This window comes from Arachis ipaensis, chromosome B07 (genome assembly GCF_000816755.2).
Source record: "Arachis ipaensis cultivar K30076 chromosome B07, Araip1.1, whole genome shotgun sequence".
Taxonomy (NCBI): domain Eukaryota; kingdom Viridiplantae; phylum Streptophyta; class Magnoliopsida; order Fabales; family Fabaceae; genus Arachis; species Arachis ipaensis.
The window spans coordinates 122,729,135-122,742,104 of NC_029791.2; the positions used below are offsets into that span (position 1 = coordinate 122,729,135).

A 12,970-nucleotide genomic window follows, 5' to 3' on the forward strand; every position below is an offset into this window, starting at 1 on the left:
TAATTTTGTAATTTTTTACTTAAAAATGTATGTGAGTTAATAATTAATTATTAGAACATCGTTATTATTATTATTTGGTTTTACAAAAATGTTTTGTGTAGGGGTTACTTTTCGTACACATGATAATAACCATACATATATATACCACAGGCTGTCTGACATGGATGGATGCAATAATGGCATCACCTCTCAGTATTTTTAGTTTTTTTACTACTATTGTATGTACGATGTGGATTAATCAATTTTTAATTAGCTCCACGTGACAACTTGTACTTGTATACCTCTCCTCCCAATATATATAGTTTAGTACCATGTCTCCCAAATTGAGTTATCTCCGATGATGTTTGGATTAAAGAATTTATTATATTGAAAATGTTTTCCATTAACATTTTTTATTTTATTTTTTCCCGAAAGGTATTCCCCACGTATCTGGGAATTAGCAATATTTTGATTTGTTGTTCAGTATGAATTATAGCTGTTTCATTGTTCATGGTAAATTATATGTTGAAGAAATATTACCAACACAGAATTTTTTTTAAAAAAAAATTGTAACCAACAAATATATAAATAGAAATAACAATTAAATGGAGGATAATTTTTGAATATATAAAAGTTGGACACTATTTCAAGTTTTGTACAAAATAGACTTTTTTTTATAGAAATTTTTTTTTATATATAAAAATAGTCTAACGGTACTTACAAATTAAATAGAAGACATTAGGTATAATCTTAAAACGAAAGTAAATATTTTTTATATTGAATTATATGTTGAAAGTGGATGGAGTCTTCTATTTTAGAAAATCTTAATAGGTAGAATAAGAGAGTTTGAGTCTCTTTTATTTTTAAATCTACATCTACATAGAGGTGTTGCAACATAATAAAATGTTTTTTCTATTTTTTCAAATATATTTAAACACTTTTTTCGGTTCGAGAATATTTTCATAAACAATAAATTTTTTTCAATTTAACTTCCTTCTATATATCAGATATTTGAATTTCGCATCAAATAACTAATAAAAGAAGATCAATACATCACAAAAGAAGAGAAATTAACCACAAATAGATTATTAAGAATCTAAATCTTAAAAGAAAAAGCTGAAAAAAAAAATATTTAGATCAAAAAATAAAAATAGTGGAAACAAAAAAAGAAAGAGAAAAGAGAAAGAAATGGCCAAGGAAAAGATAAGTGGAGAATGAAAGAAAAGAAAGAAGAAATGGAAGGAATAGAGAACATGAGACAAAAAAATCATAACTAAGAAAAGGAGAGAGAAAGAAGGAAAAAGGAAGAGAAAAAAAAAAGAGCATGTGAATGGAGAGAGGGAGAGAAAAGAAAAAAAAGGAAAAAAAAAAGATCATTGTTTTTTTTTTTTTTTTTACAGAAGAAAAAAACTTTTATTTATAAAAAAGTCAAACAACACTTATAAATAACAAACAAAAAATTAGTTCTATAATTAAAAGATAAGATAAATATCTTCTATGTTAAATTATAAACTAGAAGGAGGCATAATGTTCGATTACAAAGAGTATTAAATGATAGAAATCGAGACAAATTTGAATCTCTCTTGTTTTTAAAATTATACAAATATGCTCCAACACAGTTAGATATTTTGTCTTCTTCTTAATTTAGACTTGATATGTAAGCATCTTCATAGATAAAAAGTTTCTCTCTAAATCTCGTTCTCCCAAATCTGAAGATCTGCCACAACTAAAATACCAATAAAAGAGAATGCCACAAAAAAAAAGAATATTAACCATTAGAGGGTTATTAAAAATTAAATCTCTAAAAAAGAGGCTGAAATCATAAACAGAGATAAGAAAAACAAAAAAACAACCAAAAAAAGAGTAGAAAAAAAAGATGGAACGAAAAAATAAAAATGAGGTAGAAAAAGAAGGGAAAAAAAGGGATGGGTGAAAAGTAAAAACCTTTAAAACAGACATTGAAAATGCCAAAAAAACATAAAAGAAGGAGGGAGGGGACAGAAGGGATAAGGAAGAACGTGAGAGATGGAAGAAAGAAAGTAGAGAAGGAGGAAACTTAAGGGAGAGGAGGGAGAGTGGAGGGCCACCACTGCTAAGGTAGGGGTGGCAGCGGCAACCTTCCCACAATAGTTGACTGTGTGTTACTAGGAGAGAGAAAAGAGTTTTTGACAACAGAGAGAAAAGAGTGGGTGATGATATATCTAGTATTGCTTTAAGAACATTCACAACGGTAAAAAAATGGAAGCCCTTTTCACTATTTGTTTAACAAAAAAGAATAATCCAACATTGGAGGAGTAATGGTCTAAATTCTTTCATATTGATCGAGACATTTGGAAGTCCATAAAAAAAAAAGATTTATAAACTTACATCTTTAGTATATAATTCTCACACACACACGAAGTAACGGTAATATAACTGTGTTATTGCTAATAATTTAGTATTGTATTACTTTATATATACTATTCATATACACTTCTATTTTCATAATTTTTTCTAATTTTCTTCAATCTCCTCTAAAATTTTTGAAGCTAAAGTTCTTTTGATATTTTTTTTGTTCAAAAAATGGATCCAAACAAATTCAACTCTTTTTTAAATTATTTATAAAAAAATATTCAAAATTCAAATCCCTAACAATCTCAACCTTTAAATTCTTAAATTTCAAATAAAACTTCACACTACCAAATACATTTGAAAGTCTAAATCCACAAAATTTGCCTAATTTTAATTTTTAAGGTTCCTTATAATAATTAATTTTCTGTGTTCCAACCATATAATCAAAATTCACACACACCATATTATCCATTTTCATCCATATTTAACTCCTCTATCGAAAATGTTATTCTACCATCCTTATGATTTCTAACTCAATTTAGTACATCGAGACATGACTCATTTGGTATTGGTGGCTCTTCTAATACATCCCCTCAAACTTCGATACATTTTAATCTAAATTTATAATATTCAGATTTTGCCAACTCTCGTGAATTAGATGCTATCAACCTCAATAATATTGAAATTAAAAATCATAGACAAGATAGGAATCAACACTGGCAATGAAAAGATGATGAAATATTGATTAATGCATGGTTGAGTATTTCAACTGATCCTATAGTTGGTACTGACCAAAAGGGCGAAACATTTTAGAATCGAATCCACGGCTATTGTGTAGAATTTAACGCTGACATGAAAAAAGGGAGCAGTTGTATGTAAGAAACAATGGTATAAGATTAATAAGGCGGTTGCACAATTTGCTAGTTGCTACAATCAAGCTAGTCGAAACATAAGTAGTAGCTCGAACGCTGATAATATAAAGGAGTTGGCCTATAAAATCTATTCCACAAATTATGGTCAAAAATTCACTTTTGAGAGGTATTGGAATATGCTTTGTATGGAACAAAAACGGAGAAACCAACTACAGCACAAAGTGGAGGCTCAAAGAGAATCAAGGTCAATGCAACTGAAGCATACTCATCATCATTAAATCTAGAAGCATCGTTGACCGAGAAAACTGGTGTGGATTCTTTCATTTGGCCGACAAGGATCAAAGAAGAGCAAGAGAAAGGGTGAGAAAAAAATACAAATATCTGAAAAACTTAGCAAAAAAAAATCATCGATTGTTAAAAAATTATCTCTCATGGAAGATATTAAGAAGGTTAGAGAAAAGGAACTAGTGGATAGCAAAAAGAAAAGAGAAGAGGAGAGGGAACATAGAAAAAAATTATGGCAATAAAAAGAAAAAGTTACAAATTCAAGAAGCAATGAAGAAACAAAAATTACAAACTCAGAGATATATTAAAGAAATGGAGATAAATGCAAAGGAAAAAAAATGGAAAGAATGACTAAGAAAAGAAAGAGTAATGGATATGCAATATTTAATGCTGACACCTCTACAATGAGTGAAAAACGATGAGCTCTTCATGAGATTGTATGTGAGAAAATAATTAACAAATGATTTACTTAATGGTTCCTTGTATTTATAGAGTTAGATAGTCTATTTTATTTTCATCGTGTAGATCCATATATGATGTACTTTCTTTTATTCCATTTCGGAAAGTAGTATGTTTTATTGATTTGTGATGTAACTTTTAAAATTAATCAATATTATTATATGTTGTTGTTTGTGAAAGTAACCATTGCAAAACTAACTATTTTCTAGTTGTTATAAATTAGCGTTTTAATGTAGGCAAGAAAAACTAGCCGTTATGACACAAATGTTACAAAACTAGTCGTTATGAAGTAGACGTTGTAAAATTAGCCGTTGAGAAGTAGCTACTTATTGCGGAGGACTTATAAATATCACATACTATACTTTAAAGCTAATTTCTCACCGCAAAAAAATACTAAAAATTATATTTCAATAAATGGCTAGAAATTTTAATGATATGTTTAATGAGACGTTGTATGATAAAAGAAGAAGGTGAAATAACACATTCATGGATAATTGGATTGATGAATGTTTGTTCAATGAGTCAGAAGAAAAAAATATCGAGAGAAGATCTTTTCTAACTCCTCGTAGATGGATTAAAAGAGATCGAGAAGCAGGACATGATCGCCTTTTCAAAGATTACTTTGCAGATGAGCCGGTGTATAATGCTGACATTTTTCGACGAAAGTTTAGAATGAGAATACATGTGTTTCTTCGGATAGTAGACACCCTCTCAAATGTCTATATTTATTTCCAACAGAGGGTCGATTCTATTAGGAGAAGAGGCTTGTCACCACTGCAAAAATACACTACTGCGATATGGATGTTAGCGTATGGCATAACAGCTGATGCTGTTGATGGTTATGTGCACATAAGCGGGAGCACTATAATTAAATGCTTGAAAAAATTTGTTGAAGGTGTCATTTCAGTGTTCGATGATGAATACTTGCGAAAATCAAATTCAAATGATGTACAACGCCTACTATAAATGGTGGAGGCTCGTGGCTTTCCTAGCATGTTGGGTAGTATCGACTGCTTGCATTGATAATGTGAAAAAATTGTCCAAAGATGTAGAAAGGTATGTACATGAGTGGTTATTGTGGGGTTGCAATTATAGTACTTGAGGTTGTAGCATCTTCAGACCTTTGGATATGATATGCATTTTTTGGAGTTTCTAATTCAAATAATGATATCAACGTGTTAGATCATTTACCAGTATTCGACGATATTCTAAATGATCGTGCTTCGGAGGTAAATTATACTATTAATGGTAATAATTATACTATGATATCTATTTAGCGGATGGTATTTATCCCAAACGTGCCACATTTGTCAAATCAATATCAAAGTCACAAGGAAAAAAAATGCAAGTTATTTGCACGATACCGAGAAGGACAAAAAAAAGACGTAGAGCGAGCATTCGGAGTGTTGCAAGCACGCTTTGTAATTATACGTGGTCCATCGCGATTTTGGGAAAAAGCAAAAGTTTGCAAATTAATGAGAGCTTGTATTATATTACATAATATAATTGTTAAAAATGAAAGAAATACTTATGTAGAAAATTTTGCTCAAGGCCTAGAGTATAACGATGTCGAAAATGACTTATCACAACCTCAGTTGAAAGAGGAAGATTTTGCACCGTACTATCAATTTTTCTAAAGAAATGTCTAACTTCAGAATAGACAGCAGCATCGACAACGAAAAGAGGATTTAATTAAACACATATGATAATTTTACAATGTGTGTCATTAACTATATAGTTTAACTATGATTTTCTTTATATTAAATAATTTTGCAAATTAATTTAAACTTGAATTATATATTGTGTATTGTTATTATTTATGAATATATTTTGTATTATTTTTCTATATGATATTTTTAATATTAATATTTTTTAATAGTGAATTATTTTTGAATTTATAAATTTAAAAAATATTATTAAAAAAATTAATAATTATATTAATTTTAATTATTTTAATTAATTAATTAATAAAATTATAATAAAAATTAAATTTAGTTTTTTTAATAAAAAAGAGAGATATTTTAAGTTTTTATTTATTATTTATAGAACAAAAATTGATGTAAAATTATATTTTTATAACAAATAAATTATAAAATAAAAATTGAAATGAGTTTCTACTAAAAATAATTAAATGGTAAATAAAACAGTTCCCCATCATTATATGTCCTTAGTCTTCGTAGAGAGAAAAGAGAGGCTTTCCTTGATGATAGATTGATAGGGAAAGGGAGTGATCGCTTTACTTACTTAGATTATTTAATTACTTTGTTTATTCAATTAGGTATAGTCGTATGAAGTTTCTTACTTTCTCTAATTATCAACTCAGTGAAATGTTTGTTTCCGAATCTTTCTATTTTATGCATTATACAAGAGCCTTGTGTCTGTCATGCCTTGTATAAAGTATATATATACAGGGCAATTTACGCAAATAAAATGATTGAGGAAAACGTTTACGCAAATATAACATTGTCAATTTCCAGACGTAAATACAACAAATGCAATTATATATAATTCGCTACACCTTGCAGCGGAATTTAATTGCACGTAATCCGCTATAGGGTTTCGCGGATTACATTGAGTACGAGGTTACACATAATCCGCTACGCCCTGTAGCGGATTATGTGTATAGTAGTGTGGCTATATATACCGCGTGAGGCTGTAGCGAAAATCAGTTGATGTTATTTTGGAAAAAAGTTAGAGAGAGAAAGTAGAGAAAAGGGAGAGAAATTTTGAAATATTTGAGTGGTTTGGAAGAATGGAGGATGAACGGCGGTTGTATCCTGATCCTGGTCCATCCCCTGAGTACCTGGACTGGTGGCACCGAGTTGCACATAGGATTCTTTCACCAGGAGTTGCTTTCGCCGACCCCAGGCCGACCCAGGTTCTGGACGATGCTATACTCAGAGGATCTTCGCAGGCGCCGACTAGAGTTCCAGCGTCCGATATGCCGGATAACAGACGTTTGGAGCGGAGACGATGCATCGGCACACGTGCCACTGATCGCGACTGGCGCTGGCTAGACGACATGATGCAGGAGGAGCACGTTGCTGGTGATGACGGAGGCCAGGCAGATCATCGCCTTCGTCGATCTTCTGCTAGACGACGAGCTGCTCGTGGTGGAGGAGCACCTCCCGTCCACCACGATGATGAGGCAGGATCGTCCCGTCAGCACCATACAGACACTCATGCTGGTGGCACCGCGGAGGCTACTATGGGTGGTACACCTTTTACCCACGTCTCTAGCTCTCAGGTACTACATGGGTGTAGCACACAGCTGTTAGCCGATCTTGCTACCACTTCTTTCACCATGGATTTGGACGATCAGTTGGGTGGACCCCAGTTCTATGCGGATTTTGCTGAGATCATACGGGGTGACGACATTCATCAGTACCAGAGCCCGATCCCAAGCGGTCCTTCAGACCCTACAGAGTATAGGCCACAGCCAGCGGATATGCCTGAGACCCAGGTTCCGAGACCCAGCTCCCGGTCGACCTGAATGAGCCCGCAGGCAGCCCGTACGACACTTGGTTCGGGATGGGGGGGACGCCACCATCTGCATTTGGAGTTGCGGCACAGGAGGCTCCGCCGGGAGATCGACGAGCGGCTAGGGTTAGGCGACCGACTCGATGTGGCACAGGCTCGCACCTACTTGGTCCATTCGGAGGCGACCATGATGTTGACGGTGACCAGCAGTAGCGTCCGACTCTCTTAATTTCTGACAGTTATCCATGTATGAATTATGACTGATTTATTTTCTGTTAGGGTTAACGACTTGTGACAGTTATATCTGTATTAGTTATGTATAATTATACCTGTAGTATTTTTGTACGAGTTACTGCGAATGACGATTGTATTTTGTATCAATTCGTGCTAAATGCATCATGGGTTTAAAACCCTAACATAAAAACACCACTATACACATAATCCGCTACATGGTGTAGCAGATTATACATAAACGCAATCTAGTCATAAACCGCTACAGGGTGTAGCGGTTTATGTGTAACCTCGCACTCAACGTAATCCGCGAGACCCTATAGCGGATTACGTGCAATTAAATTCCGCTGCAGGGTGTAGCGGATTATATATAGTTGCGTTTGTTGCATTTGCATCTAGAAATTGCCAATGTTGTATTTGCGTAAACGTTTTCCTCAATCATTTTATTTACATAAATTGCCCATATATACTTCAAATTTTGGACCAAATTATTCAAAACAAAAAAATTATAAAATAAAAAAAATAAAAAAAAGAGTATTTTTGCACCTGTACAGGAAAAAGAAAAGAAGAGAAGAAAAAGAAGAAGTTGTCTACAATCTACTTCTGTCTCCACTTCTGCCGGCTACTTTCATATGATCTTGGTCTCTAAAGTAAGAACGATTTTAAAATCAACTTAAACTTTAGGGACGATTTTGTATGCAAAAAAAGGTTAGAAACGCAAAAATTTTTTAACCTATATCTTAAAAACAAAAATCATATTTAACCCTAAAATTTACTTATAAAATCATGATTTAAATCCTTAAAAGTTTGATTTTTTTTCTCAACAACAAAAAAATCTTAATTTTTTGGCCAATTTATTTAGAATGTTTATAAGTAAACCATAAAATTAGTCACTGCATCTAATAGAGAATATTTCAATCATAAAAAAAATGTAAGCATTGAATTTCATATATCTAATTATTAAATAAACATAACTCCGAAACAATGTCTTATCTTTGTCATAAATAATATGTTCATTGACAATTGGAAATATATATTTAAGAGAAATTTCGACAGAAAAAAAAAAAATCTAAACTCAAAAAAATTATTTTAAATTTTTAAACTACCTTTCTTAACCTAATCTAAACTAACCTAACCTAACATATTTCATCCTTAATTCTCAATTCTTAAAAAGCATCACACGAATTCTCAATCCTGCACCACACTTTTTTATTATTGTTGTTGTTGTTGTAAAAATCCGATTTTTCATAGAACAATTTTCTAAACTTTTTGCGACTGAAATTTGTGAAAGTCAAGAATCACAATTTACTTCGTTTTAATGAGGTAGACCCATATAAAAAAATATTCTCATTAGAATATTATTTTTATATAAGACAAAAAAATACTTTTTAGTTTTTAATGATGACATTTAATTATCATATCTAAATTCATCTAATAAATAATTTTTACCGTTATTTCTTGATCTATTTAACTTTACAAAAATATTTTAGAGATATTTTAAAGCTAAGATAACATATGATACCGATATTATTTGTACTAGTATAATTGTTTTTCTAATTTGATACAGTAAAAATAAATGATCAAATAATTACCATTTTTGATAATTATCCTCTAAAATTAAATTATAGCCACACATTTCTCTATTCTCACATTTATTTTCCTTTTTTAATTCTTTCTCCATCACAAATTATTTTATCATGTGGTGAATAAACTTAAAAAAATTGTATGATTATCCATGACAAATTTAAGGCAAATGTATTAAAAATTTTATCCAAATTCTTCCCTAAAAATTTAGTCACCTTAATTCCATCATATGATTAAATTGTTATTCTTGGTTAGAAAGAAAGAAAAATGAGATAATATCAAATAAGAAAAAGTGAAAAAAATATTTCAACCTTATCTGTTTTCATTTTTAAGGTTGGTTTTTCTTTTACTTACCATTCTCATTTTTATCTCACTATCACAATTATTCACCAAGTTACCTAAGAGTGAAAATAAAAAGAAAGAAAGAGAAATAGCTAAACCTAAAGGAGAGGAAAAGAGAAGTTAGAGAGCTTTGTGTTCATACAATTTCATCTTCAATCTTCACAAGACTAAGATGTCTTCTCAAAAAACTAACTTGATCATACAACTCCCATCTTCTTCTTCATTTTCACATCAAAATTCTCAAGGTTAGTAAAGAGAATTTCCTTCTTTCTTCTCTTCATAAATTTGGTTCTCTATGCATATTCATGGAGAAATTATGCATGTTTCTTTCCTTGTATAGCAAGGTATTTATCCCGAATGGGCTATATTTGTCAAATTAATATAAAAACCATAACAGCCTGTTTGGAATGCATCTGATTTGAAATCATAGATGAATTGAATTCTATTCCTTGCTTTGGAATAGAAAAAAAACATGAAGTTGAATTTCGGTGAGAATTCCAATTCTCATTTTACCCCCATTTACAAATCAGACCTACTTTGATCTGATTTCAAAATCAATTCTCACCTAAATCTCACTTAAACTGTGCAATATAAAAAATATCCCTGTCCAAATTATAATATTCCATATCTCTTCTGCTTTTCGTCTTCTTCTTCTTCACTGGACTCAATCGAAGCTCACTGCTGTCGCACGTTGCATCTCCTCTCTGACTTCTGCGTGCTCTGATCCGTCGGTTGTAAGTTTGACCTGCCGTGACTCTGCTCCGCTGCGGCGTTCTCTCTGCTTTTGCTTCTTCTCCACGGCGGTTTCCTCTTTTTTCTGCTTCTGCTTCTACTCCGCCGCCGCCGCCTCCTTACTTTTCTGCTCCGCTGCCTCCTCCACTGCGCCTCTCTTCTCCTCCGTTCTGCTCCGCATCTGCCTCTGCTATTTTTTTTTTGCTATTTATGTTTTGATTTTTATCGTTGATCAATGTGTTATTGTTGATTTAGTGCTAATGTTGCTGCTGCTATAAGTGAATTTTGCTATCAATGTATTGTAGTTGCTCATTGTTGATGAAATTGCTGATTAAATTCTTGATCAAATTATAAGTGATTTATATAATTATATTATCTAATTTAATTGATAAATAAAATTATACTTAATATTTATTGAGGGGTAAAAATGTCTTAGAGAAATAATGTAATTCATCAACAAGTCATTCTAAACAATGGAATTCAATTCTATCTCATTAAATGAGTTAGTTGTTCCAAACTATGGAATTGAATTCCATTTCTTTAGGAATTCATTTCTTGATGGAATTAGAATATTTAAAGGTTTCCAAACAGGCTGTAAGAAAAGAAACGCAAGTTATTTGCACAATATCAAGAAGGACAAAAAAAGATGTGAAGCGAGCATTTAGAGTGTTGTAAATACGCTTTGCAATTATACGTGGTCCAACACGAATTTAGAAAAAGAAAAAGTTTGCAACCATAATGAGAACTTGTATTATATTGCATGATATAATTGTTGAAAATAAAAGAGACACTTATGCAAAAAATTTTGCTTAAAGCCTAGAGTATGACGATGTCCAAAATGACTTATCACAATCTTAATTGGGAGAAAAAGATTTTGTACCATACCAATTTTTTTTAAAAAATGCCCAACTTAAAATAGGTAGCAATATCGACAACTGAAAAAAGACTTAATTGAACATATATGACAATTTCACAATGTGTGTCTTCAACTATGGAGTTTAACTATGCTTTTTTTGTTTATATTAAATAATTTTGTAAATTAGTTTAAACTTGAATTATATATTGTATATTGTTGTTATTTATAAAGTTATTAAATTTTTTTAAAATATTAATATTTTTATAATAGTGAATTTTTTTTAATTTATAAATTTTAGTCTGGAAGGGTCTTGGAGAAAAAGGCATCAACTGGATAACCATGCTTTTTAATGAGATTTTAAGGTCAAAGAAGATGCCTGATGAGTGGAGAAAGAGCACCTTGGTACCTATCTACAAGAATAAGGGGGATATACAAAGTTGCGAAAACTATAGAGGATTAAACTTATGAGTCATACTATGAAGTTATGGGAAAGGGTGATAGAACGGAGGTTGAGAAAAGAGACACCAGTAACAGAGAACCAATTTGGATTTATGCCAGGCAGATCTACCACTGAAGCGATATACCTATTAAGAAGGATGATGGAGAGGTATCGTAGTAATAAAAGGGATCTACATATGGTGTTTATTGAGCTCTAGAAGTGTATAGTCTGCGCATAAGCCGTAGCAAGACGGAATATATGGAATGTAAGTTCAGTTTGAGAAGGGAAAATCCCAATATAGAGGTGAAGATTGGAGAAAACATCCTACGAAAAGTTAAAAGTTTTAAGTATCTTGAGTGCATCATACAGGATAATGGAGAGATTGAACATGATGTAAATCATAGGATCCAAGCAGGTTGGTCAAAATGGCGGAGTGCATCTGGTTTTATATGCGACAAAAAAGTGCCTTAAAAACTTAAAGGTAAATTCTATCGCACCGCTATAAGACCGGCTATGCTGTATGGTACGGAGTGTTGGGCGGCTAAAGGGGAGCACGAACATAAGCTGAGTGTGGCAGAGATGAAAATGTTGAGATGGATGAGTGGTCATACGCGATTGGATAAAATAATGAATGAAGATATAAGGGAGAGAGTTGGAGTAGCACCCATTGTGGAAAAGATGGTTGAATCGCGTCTCAGGTGGTTTGGACATGTGAGAAGAAGACCGATAGAACATCCAGTCAGGAGGGTGGATGAGATGGAAGATGGACAAAGGGCGAAAGGCAGAGGAAGACCTAAGAAGACCATCCATGAGGTGGTCAAACGAGATCTACATGTAAACGGTCTCTCTGTAGACATGATACATGACAGAATACAATGGCGTTGTTTGATTCATGTAGCCGACCCCATTTAGTGGGACAATGCTTTGTTGTTGTTGTTGTGATATTATTAAAAAATTAATAACTACATTAATTTTAATTATTTTAATTAATTAATTAATTAGATAGATCATAATAAAAACTAAATTTAGTTTTATTTAATAAAAAAATATTTTTAATTTTTATTTATTATTTATAATATAAAAATTGATATAAAATTATTTTTTATGACAAAAATTATAAAATAAGGATTAAAAGGAATTCTCTACTAAAAAATGATGTAAATGGTAAACAGGACAGTTCTCTATCATTATATCAGTCTTCGTAGAGAGAAAAGAAAGGCTTTCCTTGATGATAGGGAAATGGAGTTGTCGCTTTACTTAATTAAATTATTACTTTAATGTTTATTCAATTAAGTATAGTCGTATGAAGTTTCTTACTTTCTCTAATTATCAACTCATATTGAAATGTTTGTTTCAATCTTTCTATTTTATGCATCATAC

The 12,970-nt window shown here is 31.7% G+C and overlaps 1 protein-coding gene across 1 annotated transcript; it reads left to right on the top strand.

Annotated features, from left to right (window-relative positions):
- On the top strand, window positions 4,413–4,892 carry LOC107607908. The gene has a single exon (XM_016309802.1). It carries the CDS (start codon window positions 4,413–4,415, stop codon window positions 4,890–4,892), a length of 480 nt encoding a protein of 159 aa, XP_016165288.1.

What these genes read in the sequence shown, in the direction of transcription:
- LOC107607908 (XM_016309802.1), top strand. Translation starts at nt 4,413, where the DNA reads ATGGATAATTGGATTGATGAATGTTTGTTCAATGAGTCAGAAGAAAAA.